The sequence below is a fragment of the Centropristis striata genome, chromosome 23, assembly GCF_030273125.1.
Source record: "Centropristis striata isolate RG_2023a ecotype Rhode Island chromosome 23, C.striata_1.0, whole genome shotgun sequence".
Lineage (NCBI taxonomy): Eukaryota > Metazoa > Chordata > Actinopteri > Perciformes > Serranidae > Centropristis > Centropristis striata.
In genome coordinates this window covers 4,286,774-4,310,123 of record NC_081539.1, presented here as the reverse complement: position 1 = coordinate 4,310,123, position 23,350 = coordinate 4,286,774, and the positions used below count along the sequence as shown (strand labels likewise).

The 23,350-nt window shown below is 37.7% G+C and overlaps 2 protein-coding genes across 2 annotated transcripts in view; one reads left to right on the top strand and one right to left on the bottom strand.

Annotated features, from left to right (window-relative positions):
* Positions 1 to 3,441: 3,441 nt before the first annotated feature.
* On the bottom strand, positions 3,442 to 6,762 carry LOC131962209 (zinc finger BED domain-containing protein 4-like). The gene is made up of 3 exons (XM_059327175.1): positions 6,221 to 6,762; positions 4,911 to 5,581; positions 3,442 to 4,721 (listed from the first exon to the last, which is right to left on the bottom strand). The coding sequence occupies exons 1-3, from the start codon at positions 6,485 to 6,487 to the stop codon at positions 3,635 to 3,637; spliced, it is 2,025 nt and encodes a 674-aa protein (XP_059183158.1). The 5' UTR covers positions 6,488 to 6,762; the 3' UTR covers positions 3,442 to 3,634.
* A 1,336-nt stretch (positions 6,763 to 8,098) lies between these two features.
* palmdb (palmdelphin b) overlaps positions 8,099 to 23,350 on the top strand; it is a 60,345-nt gene continuing 45,093 nt past the window's right edge. Inside the window, exons 1-2 of the mRNA XM_059326920.1 lie at positions 8,099 to 8,248; positions 20,681 to 20,731. Coding sequence (XP_059182903.1) covers positions 20,687 to 20,731 — 45 coding nt within the window. The 5' untranslated portion in view covers positions 8,099 to 8,248; positions 20,681 to 20,686. The remainder of the gene's footprint in view (positions 8,249 to 20,680; positions 20,732 to 23,350) is intronic.

The window sequence follows — 23,350 nt, the reverse complement described above, 5'->3', positions numbered from 1 at the left end:
AAAATCTTCTTCAAGACAATCTGATGTTAATAGTGTAAATAATGGCCCCATTTAGAAGAAAATAGAAGATAAAGAATCGTATGATTTGGGGCGGGGCTACCTTTGATTGACAGGTCACTAACAAGGCGAGCCGTCATCAGGAGAGAAGCAGAACAATGCGTATCCACGACAACGTGTCAATAAAGTTATATATAACGTTATATCGATAGAAAAAAGGATATTTAGCAGTTTGGTCTCATAACTTTGAGCCTTTCACTGTATTTTCACTTAATGACAGTTTATTTGAACGTTTTGTTCATTAAATGTCTTGTTCAGTGTTTGGTTGGACTAACAGACACTCCAAGGAGTCGCTGCTCAGTTTCCTGAGGTCAGTAACGTACATTTTGTTTTTGTTTTTTGCCAAAACTAACATCCCAGTTAATGCTCCAGCTAATGCTAACATGAATTAGCAGCAGCTTCTCTCAGTCAGGTTGAGGTGTAGAGAGGCTGTAGTCAGTGATCAGATCCCTCTCCTCCTCCACAGTCCAAATATGGTCATGCTTCCTGTATCGGAAACAAGATGGCGACAAGTGTAACGCTGATGTCGATGTTTCCAACGGGCCACAAACCAACGAGTGACCTCACGGTGACTACGTTCATTATTTATAAACAGTCTATGTTTTGATAACTGTATCAGTTAGGCTCTGCCCTTTGAATACATTATTGTTGTTTGTAAACATAAGTTGGTCTATAAGGTCCCATTTATACCAAGCATTAATTATTATTATGTTCTGTTCCGAAGAAATACAGAAATACTGCCTGGAAAACCGACCTACGGTAGGCATCCGTTCTCTATGGTCTGACTACAGTCTACCACCCATGTGCAAATTTGGAGTGGGTAATGTTGCTATGGCAACTGCAACCTCTCCAATTAAAGCTTTTAGGTAGAGCAGTATTTAAAAAGGAACTCAAGAATAAATTACCATTTTCCAACAATGACGTCGTGTCAGATAGACTCATGACTGCAAGATCTGACGAGCTGATAGCTCATAGTGAACGTTACATTGTTATTGTTGTTGTATTGTTGGCAGACAGGCAGACAGACAGACAGACAGACAGACAGGCAGACAGACAGACAGACAGACAGACAGACAGACAGATCTATGGACATCCACATAGATGCTCACACTCTTTGAAGTTAAATATGGAGGAGTGGTACACTAATTGTATGCCAACACTGATGTCTGTTCATGTCCATCATGGACACGGACAGCTGAAAACACACACACACACACACACACACACACACGCACACACACACACACACACACACACAGAGAGGGGCACAGATGGGATTTTTGAACTGGGGTCAGCAAATAATTTCAACTCAATTAGTTATTTTTCCACTCCATGCCTTAACCAAAATATGTTTTATCTAAACATTTTTATATGAACTGTAGTGTAAACAACAACCAACATATTTACATAAATAAAAAAAAGTTTGTACATGAAAATCCAAGTGCAGCCAAACAAATTTACTGTAAAGGAGAATAAGGTTTTATCTGTTTTATTTAAGGCGTCATATTTTCACTGTCTTCTTGTAAATTATGTGGTGGATTCTGCTAACACATCCATATGCTCTTATTTTGAAAGCAACATGTGTTTGCTTTTATTTTGAAGGTGGGTCTAACGCGTTCTTACATACCGCCTTATGGTGTTCAATTTACACTAAACTGTTAAAACTGTTTTTTGTACCATTAAAGCTTCACTGTAAAACATAATCTGTTAAATTTACGGCAATATACCTGCAGCTGTGGTTGCCGGAACTTCACCATAAAAAATACAGTTAGTGGGTTTTCTAATCTATATTTAAATGGAAATATCAGCTAAAACTGTAATTTACACTGAATATTCCCATATAAGGGTAATTGTGTCATTAATTCACAGATCATGGTATTTCTCCATTAATTTTACATGAAAATGTTATATTTTTACAGCAAAACTATGTGTTTCCTACAGTTTATGACAGTAAAAGTAAACGTTTTGTGCTATTCTTCTATTTACCTTAATTTAAAGTGTCTACTACGGTGATATACAATTTTTAATTTTACGCCCTATTTCTGTACTGTAATTTATACAAACATTTTTTAAATGTGGCCTCGTATGTTTTTTTGGATTACCATTTTGTCATTTTATCGGCAGATGGGACATTCTGTCGTAGATGAAAAACTTTAAAATGCTAAAACGGTTTGCCAAAAATACTTTGGTGGCCGTTAAATTGGATTAGCCCTGTGACGTTGTCTGTCTACTGATGTAGGCAACTTATTCTATTTTATAATATTTTTTAATAAAATGCCTGTTCAGCCAGTTTGCATAAAACAACCCAGGTTTAAGCTTTTATACTGGACTAGACCAATGAAACTGTAAATCTACCCAGCTCTATCAGCATGGCAGTGATTTTATGAGTGGGTCCCTCTTTTATTTTCTTGTATTGTGCAAAATGAAAGGGCCTCCAAGGGTATATTCATGTGTGTGACGTCATCTCAATGTAAAGTCTGTGGACAGAGCTGGTGGCTCAGATTACATGACAGCTAACCAGGAAGAGAGAATTATTCACAAGCTGATATAACGATCAGTCATATTAATTGGCACTATCTTGGAGCCAGTGTTGTTTTTGACAACCATCTTAGATTTAGTCTTAGTCTTAGTCTTTTGGACTAAAATGCTTATTAGTTTTAGTCAAATTTTAGTCACTTCTATATGTGATAGTTTTAGTCCAGTTTTAGTCGACGAAAAGTCAAAAAGGTTTTAGTCAAGTTTTAGTCGACGAAAAATCAAAAAGGTTTTAGTCTAGTTTTAGTCAAGAAAAGAAAGAAGTATAGTCTTTTAACAAATTAATTTAGGTCAATAAGTATTGTAGATTGCGGTTGGGCAGTGTCACACAAGTTGTGAAAATACTAGCAGATCTATAAGTTCAACACATTGTGATTTTGCAGATCAGCTATTTTCACCAATAATTACAATAATAAAGGAATGGTTTTAGACATATAAGGTTTCCACCCAACTGCAAATACTTTCTGATCTAAGGATTGTGCATTACACACAGAAAGTGGTAACCGTGGAATCAATGTTAATTACTCCAAAAAAGCCCAAAACAAAAACATTCTACTTCGGCAATTGTGGCTTTATTTCTCAGAATTTGCTAAAGTACAATGAACAAACACATGCCCAAAATATGAGTGATGGATGAAGAACACATATGCTCAACTTGGCCTTGTCTGCCAGTGCAATTAAGAAGAACATTATTTGTAAAAACAGACATCATCTAACCCCACTCCATCTCTAACTTGTGCAAACAATGTAATAAAATAATTAAAGATTCCTGAGGTACAGTGAGGTAGGCTGTAAGTTATACAAGAGAGTTATACATACTTGGATGTATGAAACAAACATGTTCTTAAGTTTTTGGAACAAAATAAATAAGACCACCCTGTAAATAATGTAAACAATGTAGTAAATTCAATAAATAAAAACAACAGCAGTGTTTAATATAAATCAGAGGAGGGCCCGTCTCACAACAAGAACAAACAGAATATCACAATCACATATGTATCTGTACTAATAACAGTAACAGCTTGCCGTTAGCAAAATTAGCCTACTGACCTCGATTTAGTTTCAGAAAAGCGCTTCGCTCTAAAATGGCTCTTGCTCTGTTTCGACGGCCACGAGTGAGGTCACCTGTAATGCTAAACACTCTCTCAGCAAATGCTTGAGATGCTGGCATGGCCAGAAGATCTAAGGCGATAGGTTTTAGGCTTGGATAAACAGAATCTCCCTGTGCAGCCCAAAATTCAAGGGCAGTCTCTTCGTTTGTAGGCTGTGACAGCTGCTCCTTGAATTTCTTTATTTCCTCCTTGACACATGGCTTTGAGCAGCTAGACCTGGATGGCCGGCTTGCTTTTGACAAGAATTTGAATCTGGGCCGCTTTCTTTGTGGTCCCTCTTTTGATTCCTTTTCTTCCTCCTCTGGCTCCTCATCTTCAACCTCCTCTTCCCGTACAACTGGTGGCACCAACTGAGCAATGTACTCTTCTGCTTTTTCCAGAAGCGCTGTAATTTGCTCATCATCATTTTCAAGGAGTGCTTCAGGTGAAACTGTTGGGTCGAGAAAGCATGCAGCAGCAGTGAGGGGTGAAAACTTAGAGTCAGTGTGATCAAGAAAGCAGCTGAACCGCTTGTCCATGTTTGCCTTCATCTTCATTGCCAGGGAAGCTAGGTCCTTGAAGCTAGAACCCTGGGCATGGGGGAACTCAGACAGATGACCCTGCAGGTCCAGAAGGGCAGGCACAACAAGGGATAAAGACTGTGTGTCGCTCTGGAGCATCTGGGTATGCTCAGTGAAGGGGACGAGTAAATCTCTCAGAGCAGTCAGCCTCTGCCACTCACTTGGCAGTAGATAGTCCCAGCTCATCCCATCTGCAACTTGAACTACTGAGTCCTTGATTTGCAGAAGCCGTGATATCATCAGATATGTGCTGGACCATCTAGTAGGGCAGTCTTTGACCAGAGTTAGTTGACACAGCTGCAGCAGTCGCTCAGTTGCCACAGATGACTTGCGGAAGAGCTTGACAAGCGATCTAACTTTGCCCAACAGTCGGCTGACACTTGCATCTTTCTGGATCATGTTCACCACGAGTTGCAGTGTGTGTACAACACAGGGAGTCCTGTCTATGTGTCCAAACCTAGATAGATAAGACAAAAACAAAGAGAAAAAGACACTTTATTAATCTAATATAGGAAATTTAGTAAAATTGCCATGAACAACACCATGCAATACAATAAACAATAGCTATAAGTGACTATAACCTAGCGTAACTCAATGTGACTGACATTCTGAAATTGTTAATAAACAGCAAACTGAAATAATTTACCTTTGGTCTTCAACCACCTCAGAGTCTTCAGTGTCACTTGTCTCGGAGGATTCTTCCTCGGAGCTGGCTGATGCATCCGATTCATTAGGTTTGAACGCTGCAATCATGTTGCTTCCGTTATCTGTTATGACTGTCAGAATTTTGTGTTGTGGTATTCCCCAGTCCTCTGTGCATCGGTCAACACTGGTTTTTATACACTCTGCAGTGTGTGGGTGGGTGATCTGGTCAAGTCTCAACAATATGTGCTTTGCTTTGTTTTCCACAGTGCAAAAAAAGCATGCACTAATTCCCAGAAATGATGCTGTAAGTCCTTTTTTGGTCCATATGTCCAGCCCAATTGTTATTTTGCGTGCTGTGGCAAGCCTCTCTTTGTACTTTTGTTTTTCATCATCAAACATCTTGTCAACTAAGTTGTTTATTTTTGTTCTTTTGGGTATGGTCAGCCTCTTATCAAAGGTCTCCATCATGAGGATGAAATCTTCATCCTCAACTGTGCAAGCAGGTAGACCAGTACGTCCAATCCAAAGAGCGATCGCCTGTTCTTTGGCACGTTGTTCCAGGGAGTCTGACTTATATTTGGATGCTGCGGCGAAGGCTGCTGGGATAGATGACTGTGCCCTGTTGTTTTTTGGACCACCAGGTTTCTCTTTAGGAGTGCTGGTCTCTGGGATCTGGTTGAGGAAAAAACAAAGAAGGGATACAATTACTCTATCTCTGTATACAACGTACACCTCCTGTAAAGGTTTACAGTTGAATACAAAACAGTCAAATGTAGGTATATCATTAAAAATACTATGAAAAATAGTCAAAATACTACCATGTTAAGAAAATAGAATGGTCTTAACTATCAAACAAGCAAAACAAAAATACACAGCTTATTAACTGACCCTGTACTCAAGCTTTCTGATCTTTAATTCTGAGCAGCGGCCAAATTATAATGCATCTGTACTTTACTGTACTGCACAACAACTGCTTTTAGGGCTAAAGCTAGCAGACTCTATGTATAAAAGTAACTCGACCTGTTTAACATATCAAGTTACGTGCTGACAGAACATAAACACACAAAGAGATGACCACGCCGTCACTGACTGAATGTAAACATGGCTAAACATGCTGCTAAAGTAACACGAATTGACGTTAGCATAACAAAAGCTATTTTTAGCCTGAAGTTAGCAGCCCATTTGCGCCAGGAGTATGTGGAAAACTTACTAATTTATAAGCTTACTATGAAATTTATCATGAGCCGATTGTCGAGTAACATTGTAACGTTAAGTAGGCTATAAGATATGTTAACAACACTTGTAACTTACCTTTGAAAAAATATCCTTGTGACGAGCCTTCAGGTGCCGCTTAAGGTTGGTCGTATTTTTTCCGCCTACTTTGTGGCCACATTTGTCACCATCTTCCTTCACAATACACTCCGTTTTATTTTCTGCTGGGTTATATTTAAAATACACCCATATGTCGTCTCTACGTTTGCGGCCACCAAGCCCCTGTGTTGAAACTGCCGCCATCATGGTCCATTGTCTGTGATGAATGAAAACAGTGTGACGTGCTGAGCACGTTGTGCGCTGCATGCAGGTGGTGGGCGTGCCCAAACAAGGACAGAATGCAGCAGCAGATACTTTTGAGGTTTTAATTGACAGGCACAATAACCAGAGATGTCATGCATTTTAAACGTCTGACAGACCACCCGCTAACATTTTCGTCCATTCTCGTCTCGTCAACGAAAACTCACACAAGTCTCGTCATGTTTTAGTCATCAAAGAGCCATGTTTATCTCGTCACCGTCTTGTTATCGTCATGAAAAAAAGTGGCGTCAACGAAATGATTTCGTCATCGTCATCGTTGACGAAAACAACACTGCTTGGAGCACTATCTTATACATGTTTATTATTTAACCCTTTGGAGTTTAGGGCTATTTTGTCAGGTTTTGACTCCTTTTCATTCTGCCTGTATAAACCACTTAAAAAGTGTTCACCCTGCCATGTTGATATCATGGTTTTCAGCACAACGTCACCTATATGACCTGATTATTATTTTTTTCATTTTGACTTACTGGATCAACATTTTCAACACAAGAAAACACACAAAAACACACACACACAACATTACAAAAATCACATTTTTTAAAATAAAAACCCCCACATAAAAACCCACTTAAAACACACAAAAACACACCGAAAACAGATACATTTTCTTTACCAAAACCACCCAAAAAATTACAAAAAACACACATAAAAACCCACTTAAAACACACAAAAACACACCGAAAACAGATACATTTTCTTTACAAAAACACCCAAAAAATTACAAAAAACACACTTAAAACACACTTAAAACACACATAAAACACACTTAAAACACACAAAAACACACCGAAAACATACATTTTCTTTACAAAAAACACCCAAAACAATTACAAAAAACACGCATAAAAACACACTTAAAACACACCGAAAACACATACATTTTCTTTACAAAAAACACCCAAAAATGACAAAAAACACACATAAAACCCCACTTAAAACACACAAAAACACACCAAAAACACATACATTTTCTTTACAAAAACCACCCAAAAAATTACAAAAAACACACATCAAAACACACAAAAACACACTTAAAACACATACATTTTCTTTACAAAAACCACCCAAAAAATTACAAAAAACACACCGAAAACACATACATTTTCTTTACAAAAACCACCCATAAAAACACAAAAAAAACACAAAAATTGACAAAAATAACACAAAAAAACCAAAATATTGCATTAAAAATGCTGAAAGCAAACTGCAAAATGTGAAAAACCTGCAAAAACTTCCACTAGGTCAAGATGTTTCTTTTTAAAAAATTTACCTTTGCTGAAACAGCATTGATGCATTAAAAATTGGACATGGAAACTTCTGTAAAAGCTGACAGCAGGGCTCGATGCTTCTTCATTTTTACATTGCAAAGTCATGAAGAAGTCTCTCTCCAGAGGGTTAATATACCATATTTACCAGTGAGGGAACAGATTTTTTGGAGGTCTGTACATGCATGCAGGCGCACATTTGTGTGGCATTTGTTTGGCTGAGGTATTTCAGGCACATGGTTGGGCTCTGTGACAGACTCACAGGAAGCAGATAAAGAGAGAGAGAGAGAGAGAGAGAGAGAGAGAGAGAGAGAGAGAGAGAGAGAGTCATCCTAGTCAGTCAGAGTCTCTCTCAGCCTACACAATCTCCTGACAGAACCTCGGGCTCAGTAATGTTGAATTCGCTGTGAAAGTGGGCTCTCTACCTTCCCCACTCGCTCTGCTATCACCTGCTCGAGGACACACACAGCTCACACACTTGGTGAGTAGATCTCTGCATCACTCTTACTGTTTGCTTCTGCTTCTGCCACACAAACTAACGTAGAGCATCGATTTGAAGCGAAGGGCTTTCAAGGAGTGTAAGCTCCCGTCAGATCAGGGAAACGACCGTGGATAGAGATTACCATTGTGTTGTCAACCACTTCTACTGAGTCCGTTATCCAGAGGTAACTTGTTACAAGAGCTAAAATGAGCCACGAGGGTCTTTTGATTCTGTAATCTTTTAATTCCTTTAAGCTGTCGGCTGGTTCTGCCTCCCAACAGGGGTCTGGCTTCAACTAACAGGATGAACACACTCACACAAACAGCACATAATGACATTTCGTGATGTTTTCACGCTCTTCGGGAAAATGATATTTATCACACGAACCAGGGAGATCTTTGACAGTGACAAGCTGTCAACATGAACATTGCATGTGTTTGGGTGTAATTAATGCACGTACACGGACACACATTCCTTCACGCCCACATACATGCTGTTGTTCTGGGCCGCCGGCAGAAAACCAGTCACCTCCCAGCGCCCTTTTTCCTTCCCACTCATCCCAGTCATCTCAGCATTTCAGCACATGTGGCAGAGATCCTAAAGTAGAGAAGTCATGTCACACCTGTCAGGACCTGCAGTCACTGCTGTTGTCTTCATAGAAAAGTACATCCAGCATGAACTAAGATTCTTGTGATTTCTTATATAACCCTTGTAGAACCTGATAAAAATAAAACATTTATTTCTCGCTAGAAATGTGATCAAAATCCATTTTTATGCAGAAACTAAGTCAAAATATTGATTTTTTTTTTTCACTTATAATGAGAGAACATGTTTTTTGTTCAGACCGCCGGAACCTTGAAGGTGTCATTAACTTGCATTGTAGCGAAATTCGTGTCAGTTTCACGGAAATTTGAGTGATTCCGTGGCTATTCCACGGATTCCTGTGAGACCAGGTTCTAATGTAATAAATTCCCGATAATGTAATAACCCCGATAATGTAATAAAAATCTGCACTGGAGTCCATTGAAAATGTAATAAGACCTGATAATGTAATAAAGTGCATTTCCAAATAATGTAATACACTTTTTTTTTTTTGCCAATAATGTAATAAAGTATAACATTAATGGGAGGTTATTACATTATCGAACCTGGTCTCACAGGAATCCGTGGAATAGCCACGGAATCACTCAAATTTCCGTGAAACTGACACGGATTTCGCTACAATGCAAGTTAATGACAGTCATATCCCGTGGCTATTCCAACATACAAAGTGATTATGTACATTCACTGAGTGGATATTTAGAAAATAAAACATATATTTCTCGTTAGAAATGTGATCAAAAACCATTTTTATGCAGAACCTAAGTCAAAATATAGATTTTTTCACTAAAAATGAGAGAACTGTCCGCCATGTTTTTTGTTCTGACCGCCGGGACCTTGAAAGTCACGTGACTTGGAACAAACCAATAGGAACAAATATCCATGGAATAGCCACGGGATATGACAATGCATATTAACTTGCATTGTAGCGAAATCCGTGTCAGTTTCATGGAAATTTGAGTGATTCCGTGGCTATTTCACGGATTCCTGTGAGACCAGTTCTAATGTAATAAATTCCCGATAATGTAATAACCCCGATAATGTAATAAAAATCTGCACTTGAGTCCATTGAAAATGTAATAAAACCTGATAATGTAATAACTTCCCCGATAATGTAATAAAGAGCATTTCCCAATAATGTAATACACTTTTTACCAATAATGTAATAAAGTATAACATTAATGGAGGTTATTACATTATCAGGTTAGCCTTCATTTCTCAAGTCCTGATAATGTAATAATTCCCCAATATTGTAATAACTTAACAGCAGACCACCATTACTTGGGTTCAAGTGGTGATACTGTGTATCAACTCTAGCTCCAGAGCTCTAGCGCCACCAACAGGTCAAAGTTGAATCTTTATTCACTTTTGACCCGTTCATCCGTTTTTCACAAACGAGGTATCCATGACAACGAATGCATTCAACAGCTTCTTGAGATCTAAAGGTGCTTGGTGTTATACTTTATTACATTATTGGTAAAAAGTCTATTACATTATTGGGAAATGCACTTTATTACATTATCGGGAAGTTATTACATTATCAGGTTTTATTACATTTTCAATGGACTCAAGTGCAGATTTTTATTACATTATCGGGAATTTATTACATTATCAGGTTCTACAACCCTTTATCTGGCGAAGAACTATATTTGGTAACTTCAATGGATATCAGAGGTCCCCATGTCTCTCTGTGAGGTCATAGAACCACATGGATTTCTTCCAGTAATATTTCGAGTAAAAAGTAGCAAATTTACTAGATTAAAGTGGCAAATATACAAGAAAAAAAAGCTGCAGATTTAAGAGATTTAAAGTGGCAAATCTGCGTGCAAATCTCATAAATCTGCATATTTTTTTCCTCATAGATTTGCCACTTTAATCTCGTAAACTTTTTTCTCAAAATATCACCTCCCTCCCCCGGGTCCGTATGTTTTTGTTTTTTTTCACATTCCACAGTCAGACACATTCTGGCTGTATGTAATATCCTCCAATATTCTCTAGGGCTGAAATTTGGAATTTGCAAGTATTTCAATGAGTGTCCTATTAGGGTTAATAAAGGAAGCGATTTATGTTTGCCGTAGCATAATCCAAGAACGTGTTAGACCCACCTTCAGAATAAAAGCAAACAGATGTAGCTTTCAAAATAAGAGCACATGGGTGTGTCAGCAGAGTCCACCACAGAATTTACAAAAAAAACCTGTCAAAATATGACGCCTAAAATAAAACATAGAAGAACCCTTATTCTCCTTTACAATAATTCCTTAAAATATGCAATGATTCAGATGGAATAGTGGCATTAGAATGTGTGAGAGGCACCAAAGTTAGGCTTTTAGGGTGAAAATGTTCTCTGGCATGCCCCAAGACCCTCCTACTTTGTTTGGTTCCCCCCCATCAAAGTTCCAACTTTTAGTGTAAATTGAACACTATAAGGCAGTATGTAAGAATGTGTTATACCCTCCTTCAAAATAAAAGCAAACACATGTAGCTTTCAATATAAGAGCACATGGATGTGTTAGCAGAATCCACCACAGAATTTACAAGAAGACTGTCAAAATAAGACGCCTTAAATAAAACATATAAGAACCCTTATTCTCCTTTACAATAACTCATTAAAAAATGCAATGATTAAGATGGAATAGTGGCTTTAGAATGTGCGAGAGGCACCAAATTTAGGCTTTTAGGGTGAAAATGTTCTCAGAGGGACCATGCTCCTGGACCCCTACTTTGTTCAGGTCCCCCAATCATAGTCTCAGAAAATCCTGGGTGCAACAAGACTTGACAGACTGGACAGATAATGTAATTATTTATGCAAATATGTTGGTTGTTGTTTACACTACAGTTCATATAAAAATGTTTGAATAAAACATATTTGGGTTAAGGCCACTTAAACTCACAATTTATTGATTCTGTACACAAACAGGAAAATGAAAATGATCTTTGGCTTTGAGGCACTAAACCAAAGCTAAAGGGAGAGTGAGTATTAGACATCAGAAACACAACACCACGTGACTGATGACGTTGCTATGTGTCTGCTAGTCAGTCAAGTGTTTGTTAACACATTTGCTATATAATAACAAAAAAGCCTATCCATCCATCCATATATATGTTTTTTTCCAGGATGGAATATTAGAACCACATATCTGAATGGAGTCAATCACTGAACGGGCCATTATCTCATTGATACGTTGGTGTTTATAAACTCTGGTCTAGACTAGTGAAGCTTGTGCTGCTGCCTGTGTGCTGTTAATCCATCAGAGATCAGATTAAGAGGAGGAGCAGGGATTAGGAGTGAGGAGGAGCTGGTCTGACTGGTCAGACAGGCTGGAGGTATTGGGGTCAAGTCACTGGGACACAAGTCTGGCAGGGACCATGGAAAGAGCCCCGAGAGAAGACCTGAAGGGTTTAATCTCAACTACAGGCAGAAGAAGTAGTGACAAAGTTATTTTGTGTCTTTAAAAAAAATGGTGTTTTTTTTTAAATAATTTTGTGTCTTTTTTTTGTTGTAATTTTGTTTTTTTTGTTTTTTTAGTAATTTTGTGTCTTTTTTTTTTTTTTTTTAGCAATTTTGTGTCTTTTTTTTAGTAAAGTTGTGTCTTTTTTGGTCATTTTGTGTGTTTTTTAAATAATTTTTTGTCCTTTTTAAATAATATTGTGTCTTTTTTTTTAGTAATTTTGTGTCTTTTTTGGTCATTTTGTGTGTTTTTTAAATAATTTTGTCTTTTTTTTAAATAATTTTTTGTCTTTTTTAAATCATTTTTTTGTCTTTTTTAATAATTTTGTGTCTTTTTTTTATTAGTGAGCACGAACACTTCCAACAATTTAAGCAGAAGACGTTGCTATTGAAGTAACAAGCCCATCTTACGCAAAAACACAGATTGTGTGAATGTTAACGACAAAAAGGAAATTAGGTGAAAACTCTTATTTTTCTTTCTTGAGATATCTCTTTGTTATTATTATTATCATTTTCATTTTTAGGGCAGAGGACGGACATTTTAGCATTACATTATAGGGTGTTAAATCATTGCATGGTTCTAGTACATTTGTAAACACTTGTTTTATTATTTTGATAAGACACAAAAACTGTTTGTATTGTTTTTCTTACTGATTTGCATAGATTATTATCTTTGGGTGTGTTTTTTTTGTTAGTTTGGGCTAATTTTGAGCATTTATTGTGCTGGAAAACATCAAACCAATCTGGCATCACTGGTTCAGACCATCCCATAAACCATTTTTATCACAATACAACCATTGATGGTGGCATTAATTGTGGATTATGTCGACCATTCAACAAACACCAACAAAATGTCTGTGAGCCAAATTGCTTTGGAAACTGTCCAAACAGCTTGTGGATGCCAGTGACAGTATTTTAAGCTAACTAGAGCTCTGGACTTACTGTAAGTTCTAGTGCTGTAACAGCACCAACAGGCTCAGGTTGGCTGCTTTCCCTTTGTCCTCTGTTAGCATGTTAGCATGTACATTAGCACAACACCACAGACACACGCTGCAGGGACGGTTCTCACCTTGTTAACCCTCCGGAGTCCAAGAAAGCTCAGAGAGTCCTGCTGCGTTCAGCTTCCCTCTAAAGTTTTGGCTTTTCAAGAAGTTTCCATGTCTCATTTAGCGCGTCAGCTCTTTTTCAGCAAAGGTTAAAAGCACCTTGACCAAGTCTAACATGATATTACTGAAGGTTTTGCAGAGATTCTTTTTTGAATTTTGCAGTATGCATTCAGCATTTCAATGCATTTTTAATGCAATCTTTTGTGTTTAATGTTTTTGCGTTTTTATGTGTTTTTTTGTTTTTTTTGTTTTCCTGTTTTTAGTGGGGTTTTTTTGTCATTTTGTGTGTGTTTTTGTGTGTTTTTTGTCATTTCATGACAAAAATTATATAGTTTTTTATGGGTTTTTTTGTGTGTTTTTTGTATTTTTTGTGGGTTTTTTTGCGTTCAAAATATATATCCAGTAAGTCAAAATGAAAAAAATAATAAGTGTGCATTCAGCATTTCAATGCATTTTTAATGCAATATTTTGTGTTTAATGTTTTTTGTGCGTTTTTATGTGTGTTTTTTGTTTTGTGTATTTTTTGTGTTTTTATGTTTTTTTGTGGGGGGTTTTTTGTTTGTCTTTTTGTGTCTTTTTGTAGCCTGGGTATACCCATACTGCCTTGCGCGCTCAAATTTCATTTCGAACCTCCGAGGTTTCTTAGCCCTGTTTTAGGATCCAATCACAGAACGGGGAGGGACGGCAAGACGATGACGCGTACTACTGGACAGATGGAAGCTTGTAGTTTTATATTTTTCTAACGGATCCAACATGGCTGCAGCAAATGCCAAGCTCTCTTTCGATCTAGCTGACGGTGTTTCAAAATAGTTTAAATAGAGCGACAGTTGATTTTAAAAGAAGAACAACGTTTGACTTTACACTCCTGTTTCACCACGAAAAAGGATGTTTTAGCCTTAATGCTTGCGACAGGATTTGGCCAAAGCCTAATCTACCAACTAGCCCCGCTACCGCTAGCTGCTGTAACCACGGTGATCTGGCTACGAGCCGGGGGACAGCGGAGCCCCCAGAGACCCCCAGCAGCTCGTCTATTGACCATAAAATCAGTGGATGTGTGGCTGAATGACATGAGGGGGGATAAAGCGTAAAAATAAATAATCTTGCAGAAAGCGAGAACTGGAGAAGCAAAGCAGCAAGCAACACACACACACACACACACACACACCAACACTACCGGCAGACTGTGAGTCAGAACATGCTGCAGTAAAACGTTGCAGAAGCAGAATTGAGCATTTTAGTCTCAAAGTAGAGATGGGCTAGTCCGGCTATGTAAACATCAATTTCTGTCGCTCTACTACGTCATCTGGTATAACTGATCTGATTGGCTAAGAGCTACCTACAGACGCTTATGATAGACATTCGTAGCGCCCAATAAACGGCTCCGGAGGATCGTAAACCACACCTCCTCTATGGAGAAATGAACGGCTGGTTCGTTAGGCTAGGTTTTTTGTATATTTTGTGTGATTTCTGTGTGTTCAACACCGTACCATAGAGGGTTGAAAATGGTTTACTTTTGTTTTCACCTGGGTGAAAGTCTGCCATTTGTTTGACCCATCCACCACCACAGCCATACGATATACAAAACAAAATGTTTCTACGATAGCTTAGACTAAGAACACACCTCAAAACACAACACACTATGTCTAAATCCAGTTGTGTTTGACTGTATTTCACACATTTCAAGGTGTGCATGCCTGACTAAATGTTAATCCGATGTGATTGATAGAGTTGAGGGTTTTCTACCCATCATCAGCTTTTTTTTTCATTAGCAAGTGTCACCTGACAGACATGGAGCCTGTGTGGAGTCCACAGTGCTGGTTGGTCCAGCTGTGACCAGGACAGCGTCTCTATTTTCAGCCGTGTGAGATCAGAACAACATAGTGCCAACAGGTGGACATGCTAACCAGCAGGGTGACCTCCAGTCACGCCTCCTTCTTCTTTCTAACATCTACCACTAAAACTTAGACCTTTATGTGTTTATGGAAGTAGCTTTTCATGACAGCAACCTTCTCTTTTGAAAATACATTGAGGAGAAGGCTTGTTGAGCCCAGGAGCTAAAACAGGAGAACTTCAGTGAGACAGAATACAACATATATACCTTTAACTCTATGGAGCCTCATAGGGCTACTTTGTCCATTATTGAATCCTTTTCATGTCTTTTTTGTGTCTTTTTTAGTAATTTTGTGTCTTTTTTTTTGTCATTTTGTGTCTTCTGTGTTTTTTTTTTTGTCATTTTGTCATCTCATTTTGTGTCTTTTTGTGTCTGTTGTGTCTTTTTTAGTTATTTTGTGTCTTTTTTAGTCATTTTGTGTCTTCTGTGGGTTTTTTCATTCTGTCTTCTCATTTTGTCTTTTTTTGGTCATTTTGTGTCTTTTTTTGTCATTTTGTGTCTTTTTTTGGTCATTTTGTGTCTTTTTTTAGTCCAACATAAAATGTGATTTTGCATCTTTTTTTAAACTTTCAAAACACTATCATGCTCAATAAAGATTTTTTAATGTTGCAAATGTGAACAAAGGTTTCAAATATTGAGCTTGTCTCCAGTTTTACTTGGTATATCATCATCAAACTGAAACTGGCCTCATGGAGTTTACAGCCAGAACTTTAGAGGTAAATGTACAGTAGGGCTCCACGCTGCTTTGTTTTCTAGTCTGGATGTGATGAAGAAGTCTGGATTATTTGGAGCTTTTGGAGACTCCAGAGGGTTTTAAGCATATGTGCCTAAGGCGATGTTACTGCTGTTTTTGAGCTGTGATTATTTGATTATTGTATTAATGATGTTGTATTCCTCACAGTTGTACTTTGGGAAGTTCTTTCTGACTCCAAGCTGACTAATGCATACCAACTGTCTTCCCTGTGTGCCATGGCTGCCGTGCCCGGGCCACGTGTGGGTAAAAGGCTGATTTTAGTCGGTATGTGTGTGGGTGTGTGAAGGGGCTGAGCTTCAATGTGTAAAAATATAAGCGCCTGCAATATACAATATGGTATTTAGAACAAACGTGTACTGACAGTGTGGACTGTCAAGGACACTGGAACTGGTTCTGTCTGCAAATGTTCACAGCAGGAGATCAGATGGGATTATTGAACTGGGGGGCGAAGCTGTCAGGAAATGATTTCAACTCAATGAGTTATTTTTCCACTCCATGCCTTAACCCAAATATGTTTTATTTATTCATTTTTATATGAGCTTTAGTATAAATAACGACCAACATATTTACATAAATAAAAAGAAGTTTGTACATGAAATTCCCAGTGCAGCCAAACAAATTTACTGACTTGAAGCAGGACCCAAAAACATCTCTCCTCCTTTCATCACCCTGAACATTTTTGTCCTAAAAGCCTAAATTTGGTGCCTCTCACACATTCTAATGTCACTATTCCATCTTAATCATTGCATTTTTTAATGAATTATTGTAAAGGAGAATAAGGTTTCTTCTATATTTTATTTAAGGCGTCTTATTTTGACAGTCTTCTTGTACATTCTGTGGTGGATTCTGCTAACACATCCAAGTGCTCTTATTTTGAAAGCTACATGTGTTTGCTTTTATTTTGACGGTGGGGCTAACACGTTCTTACCGTAACGCCTTTTGTTGTGTTCAATTTACACTGAAAGTCAGAACTTGGAGCTCGGAACAACGTTGAAAATTCTGACATTAGTGTAGACCTTGAACGCATATACATATACACATATTCCCCCGTCCCACAGGTTCACAGTATAATAGTTATTTGATTTTTTTAGTTCATAAAATAAATCAACATATTTCATATCTGAAAAACGTAATTTATTGTTTATATTATCAATTATAAGTCACAACTGAAACTAATCTTTATGGCACTGTATGGCCTTACTTGCAGCAGATTTGGTCCTATCAAATTCAAATGGCATGATTTCTAGAGTCTGGAGATTGTTCTGAGTCATTTATTACTCTGACTCAGTGCTGAAACCGGACTGAAATGTGTCCAAAATGTTGGCATCTAAAAAAGAAAACAACTTGTTTCTGTTTTTTGTTAAGACCTTAGATTAACTGTATGGAGTCTTGGGCTATTTTGTCCATTATTGAATCATTTGCATGTCTTTTTCGTGTCTTTTTTTGCGTCTTTTTTTGCCATTTTGTGTCTTTTTTTGTCATTTTGTATCTTCTGTGGGGTTTTATTTGGTCATTCTGTCTTTTTTGGTCATTTTGTGTCCTTTTTTTGGTAATTTTATGTCTTTTTTTAGTCATTTTGTGTCTTTTTAAATCATTTTGTGTCTTTTTTTGTCATTTTGTGTCTTCTGTTTTTTTGGTCATTCTGTCATTCTTGTCCTTTTATGTCTTATTTTAGTCATTTTGTGTCCCTTTTTTTAAGTCATTTTGTGTCTTTTTTAATCATTTTATGTCTTTTTTAGTCATTTTGTGTCTTTTTTTAATCATTCTGTGTCTTGTTTTGGTCATTTTGTGTCTTTTTTAGTCCTTTAGTTCAACATAAAATGTTTTTTTTACTTTCAAAACACTATCATGCTCAATAAAGAATTTAAAATGTGTCAAATGTGAACAAAGGTGTCAAATCTACCATATAAGAGGGTTCCATCCAGTTCTATCATTTTATACTAAATATATTTGAGCTTGTCTCCAGTTTTACTTGGTATATCATCATCAAACTGAAACTGGCATCCAAACAGTCGCATCCAAATTTTGTATTTTGATTGGTTGTACAACCAGCATTTTGAAATGAGGATGACACATGTCACGTGCAGCTGTAAAGTCAGTTTGGCAGCTGCTTGTTTTAGAAATGACTTCCCACATCTTGTTTTATAAAAATACCCTGCAGTGACAAAGAGACAGACAGCTTCATGAGGAAGAGATGCTGAAAATACCAAACATAGCTCCACCTTTTACTTGTAATGGACATGAACCTGTTTGTCCCCTGTGACATAAGTTGCATGTTCAGGCTAACAGGTGCTACTTTGAACACTAGCACCACATAAATAAACATGTCACTGCTTATTTATCATGGAGAATTTGTATGACAGCATTTATTGTGAGCAGCTGGCCATTTACCCACCAGTCAACCAGTCAGATGATGTATTTGGAGTTAGGGAGGTTCTATAAGAGATAATAACTGTTTTATAACAGAAAAGATAAATTAAAGTGCAGTCATGTGTGATTGATCTGAAGAAAGACAGATGTTACAACAGATTATAGTATGGAGCAGTTATAGATATGTAAAAAATGTAGTTTTTATATGTACGTATACACACACACACACACACACACACACACATATATATATATACATATTATGGCATGCCGTTCAGGAAATTATTATATATATGGATTCAAAACCTGAGAATATATATTGAAACCTGAGAATATATATTAAAAGTCTGAGAATAAATATAGAATATATATGAAAAGCTACACGTGTTTGATTTATTTTGAAGGTGGGTCTAACCTACCGCCTTATGGTGTGTTCAATTTACACTAAAAGTTGGAACTTGGAGCACGGAATAACGTTTAAAATTCTGACATTCGTGTAGACCTTGAACGCACCATCAGGTACCAAACAAACATCAGACTCTCTATGTTTTGCAATGAATTCTGAATAATTCACCTAACTAATGGAGATTAATGTTTGTTTCTGGAGTCTCCAAAAGCGCTAAAGCATGACTTAACAAATGAAGTTAAAACAAAGCAGCGTGGAGCCCTACTGTAGATTTACCTCTAAAGTTCTGGCTGTAAACTCCATGAGGCCAGTTTCAGTTTGATGATGATATACCAAGTAAAACTGGAGACAAGCTCAAATAGATTTAGTATAAAATGATAGAACTGGATGGAACCCTCTTATATGTTAGATTTGCAAGGACTAAAAAAGACACAAAATGACAAAAAAAAGGCACAAAATGACAAAAGAAAGACACAAAATGACCAAAAAAGACACATAATGACTAAAAAAGACACAAAATGACCAAAAAAGACACAAAATGGCAAAAAAAAGACACAAAATGACTAAAAAAAGACATAAAATGACCAAAAAAGACACAAAATGAGAAGACAGAATGACCAAAAAACCCCACAGAAGACACAAAATGACAAAAAAACAAACACAAAATAACTAAAAAAGACACAACAACAGACACAAAATGACCAAAAAAAACACACAAAAAGACTTACAAAGACACGAAAAGAATAAAAAAAATGGACAAAATAGCCCTATAAGACTCCATAGAGTTAACAAGGCTTTTATTGTGAAACATTTGCAGGAACATGCATCTTTTGGCCCTTGTTCTAACAGAAAAGTCACTTGGTGTATATGTGTCAATGTAGCAGCCAAACTATTAGTAATCCAGAACAAGACAGTGTTGAATAAGCATGGTTATATTTACGGCTGTAAACTCAGTGCTCTCTGTTCAAACATCACTGTGAGACGTTTCTGTCTCTATGTGCAGACGCTGCATGTTAACCTTCACTCTTCATCCTGATATACTGTCATGCATTATAACACAGAATACCAGCACAGTCATGTTACATTCCCTACAGTCATTGGTCCATTCCTCCGACTGGGATTCATCATTTATCTGACATGTGACACACACATGCTACCTCCCTGTCAACACTGATTTATACACAAATCCACAATGTGTTATATTGTACTGCAACTTTCACACCATGTGGATCTTCAGCAATGTGTTATGTGACTGGAAGTACACGTCCAGTTACAGTGCCACTGTATAAAGATGAAAAAAAAAGTTGCATTAAGTTTCTTTTCTTATAACAACAATGTGTCAAATGTATTACAACATTAACTCTTTGGAGTTTGGGGCTATTTTCATGGGTTTTGACTATTTTTCCTGTATAAACGACTTAAAAAATGTTTATCATTCTATGCTGGTATTATTATTTTTTTCAGCACAGCCTCACCTGATATTATTTTGTCATTTTGTCTCACTGGATCAACATTTTGAAACACAAAAAACACACAAAAAAAATACAAAAACCGCACACACACAAAAAAAAACATTTTAAAAAATACAAAAAACTTACAGAAAAAACACATAAAAATACACAAAAAACTGAAAAAATACAAAAAACATACATAAAAGGCGCACAGTCTCTTCCTCAGTTTGTTCCTGAGCAATGGTCCAGCCCTGATATGCTGTATAATTTCCCTATTCTACGTCGTTGTTGATAAATACAGATTTTTGCCAGAGTATTTGAAATTATATTTGAATTTAGCCATGCCTTCTTATTTTCCCGTCATCATCTTCAGTTGATTGACTGTCATTCACTGTGTGTCCTTTAGGCCATCATGGAGGAGGCTGACCTGCTGAAGGAGAGGCTCCAGGCCATCACGGTAAGAATACTTCTGGAGTAATATAGTAGTAATATAGGAGGAAGAGGAGCTGCTTTGGTGACAAATACTTTTACTGCTTAAGTACGGGAACTTAAGCTATAATGAGAACACAAAACATGGGTTGAGGGAACACCTGGGCGAGAGGTCACCTGTGCAACCCCTTCTCATTACCAATTTGTTTATTTATTCTATTTATTTTCTATTTTTTTGTAAATATGTATGTTTAGGGGAAAAAATGTGTTAATTGAGTAGTGGAGAAGGAGTAGGTTTAAATAAGCATATTATGCTTCATCCTACTCCTTTTCAGACATGTTGCGTTCACATTATAGCTTTTGTTTTGATTATTCTCATTGGACTTGTTTGTTTTTGAGTTTACTTTGTTGTGTTACTCGCACATGTTCGAAATAAAAACATTGTCCATTGCTTGAACTCAATGTGACTTTCATGGTAGCCTCTCTTTCTCTTTTTGAGATATTCAGCATTTTCGTCTCCCTGACGCTTCGCCATTTTTCCATTAGCTCTGTGTTTCTGTTGCTAGGTGAGGTTACCGCCAGGTGAGGTTACCACTAGGTGAGGTTACCTCTAGGTGAGGTTACCACTAGGTGAGGTTACCGCTAGGTGAGGTTACCTCTAGGTGAGGTTACCGCTAGGTGAGGTTACCTCTAGGTGAGGTTACCTCTAGGTGAGGTTACCTCTAGGTGAGGTTACCTCTAGGTGAGGTTACAACTAGGTGAGGTTACCTCTAGGTGAGGTTACCTCTAGGTGAGGTTGCCGCTAGGTGAGGTTACCACTAGGTGAGGTTACCTCTAGGTGAGGTTATTGCTAGGTGAGGTTACCTCTAGGTGAGGTTACCTCTAGGTGAGGTTGCCTCTAGGTGAGGTTACAACTAGGTGAGGTTACCTCTAGGTGAGGTTACCTCTAGGTGAGGTTGCCGCTAGGTGAGGTTACCTCTAGGTGAGGTTGCCGCTAGGTGAGGTTACCTCTAGGTGAGGTTACCACTAGGTGAGGTTACCTCTAGGTGAGGTTGCCGCTAGGTGAGGTTACCACTAGGTGAGGTTACCTCTAGGTGAGGATACCTCTAGGTGAGGTTACCACTAGGTGAGGTTACCACTAGGTGAGGTTACCTCTAGGTGAGGTTGCCGCTAGGTGAGGTTACCTCTAGGTGAGGTTACCACTAGGTGAGGTTACCTCTAGGTGAGGTTACCACTAGGTGAGGTTACCACTAGGTGAGGTTACCTCTAGGTGAGGTTATTGCTAGGTGAGGTTACCACTTGGTGAGGTTACCGCTAGGTGAGGTTACCTGTGTATACTGCAGGAGGGTTGTTACACATGTCCTTATTTTCGCGATATAGCCTTTATTTTTAAACTTTTCTATAGTGATTTTTCTATTTAAATAAATGAATAAACGTTTAATGTAGCCCTTATTTAGTTGTTTTTATTCCACCAATGAAATACATGCTGACTCTGCTGACTTTTGAATTTTTAGTTCGTACTTTGTTTTTGAAAGTGAAACACAAACATGATGAGCAATTATCATTGTGCCAGAGTTTAACTGTCAGACGCAGACAGAGACAGGGTTATAAATACCAGCAGACGTCATCAGGGAGATCCCCTTTCACTGGGGCTTAGTGACACTCTGATCCAAGATCCACCAGCTAAATTTAACCCCCGGCCCCCCCGGCCCCCGCACAGTGGGACATCAAGGAACACAGAGCTTGTGTTTTGATGCTGACGTAAATATGTGCGCAATATTTAAAGACTTGGACTTTATTTATGAGGGATTATCTTTATTATTAGCAGAGAAAGTTATTGTGGTTGTGTGTGTTTCTGATGGCCACAGAACCCCCCCACCCCACCCCCCACCCCCCACCCCCCCCCCCACACACACACACACAAACACATTCTTGTACATCTATCTTTGTGAGGACCCTCATTGTAATAGTGAATTCCCTAGCAAGGTTATCATAGTTTTGAATTTTTCATTAGTTTTAGTTTTCATTTTGTTGTGAATTTTTGTTTTCAAATCCAGTTAGTTTTAAGTGAGTTTGCTAGTTTTGGCTTAATATAAATATTTTTAAAATGCTTTAGTTTTGGTTTAGTTTTTATTAGTTGTAGTTTTTTGTAATGGGCTATTTGTTGGGTGGGAGATTAAAAGAGGTCACAGTAAATTTTGCCTTTATTTCCTTTGTCTTATTCATCTTCATTATGTATGAAAAAAGTTGACAAAGACAAACAAGAAGGACATTTCCACTATAATTTTAGTTAGTTTTGTAACCACACAATACTATTTCAGTTAATTATCATTATCATGTAACCTTTAACCCATAAGACAAAGTCTGAAATCTCAAAAAACCCTTTAAAGAAGTGAGGACCGGCCGAAATGTCCTCACTTTGCAAAAATGTCCTCACTCCGTTGGTTAAAAACTTTTCCGGTCCTCACTATGTAGGAAGTACAAGAGCACACACACACAGACACACACACACACATACACAGACAGGTAGCGTCAGGTCATGAAGGTTGTGTTGCTATTTAAGCCTTTGACGGCTGTCCAGCTGTCAGCTTGAGGTTGAAGCGTCAGCACTAAAGGACAACAGGTGGAATAGTTTCCATGCTGTAAA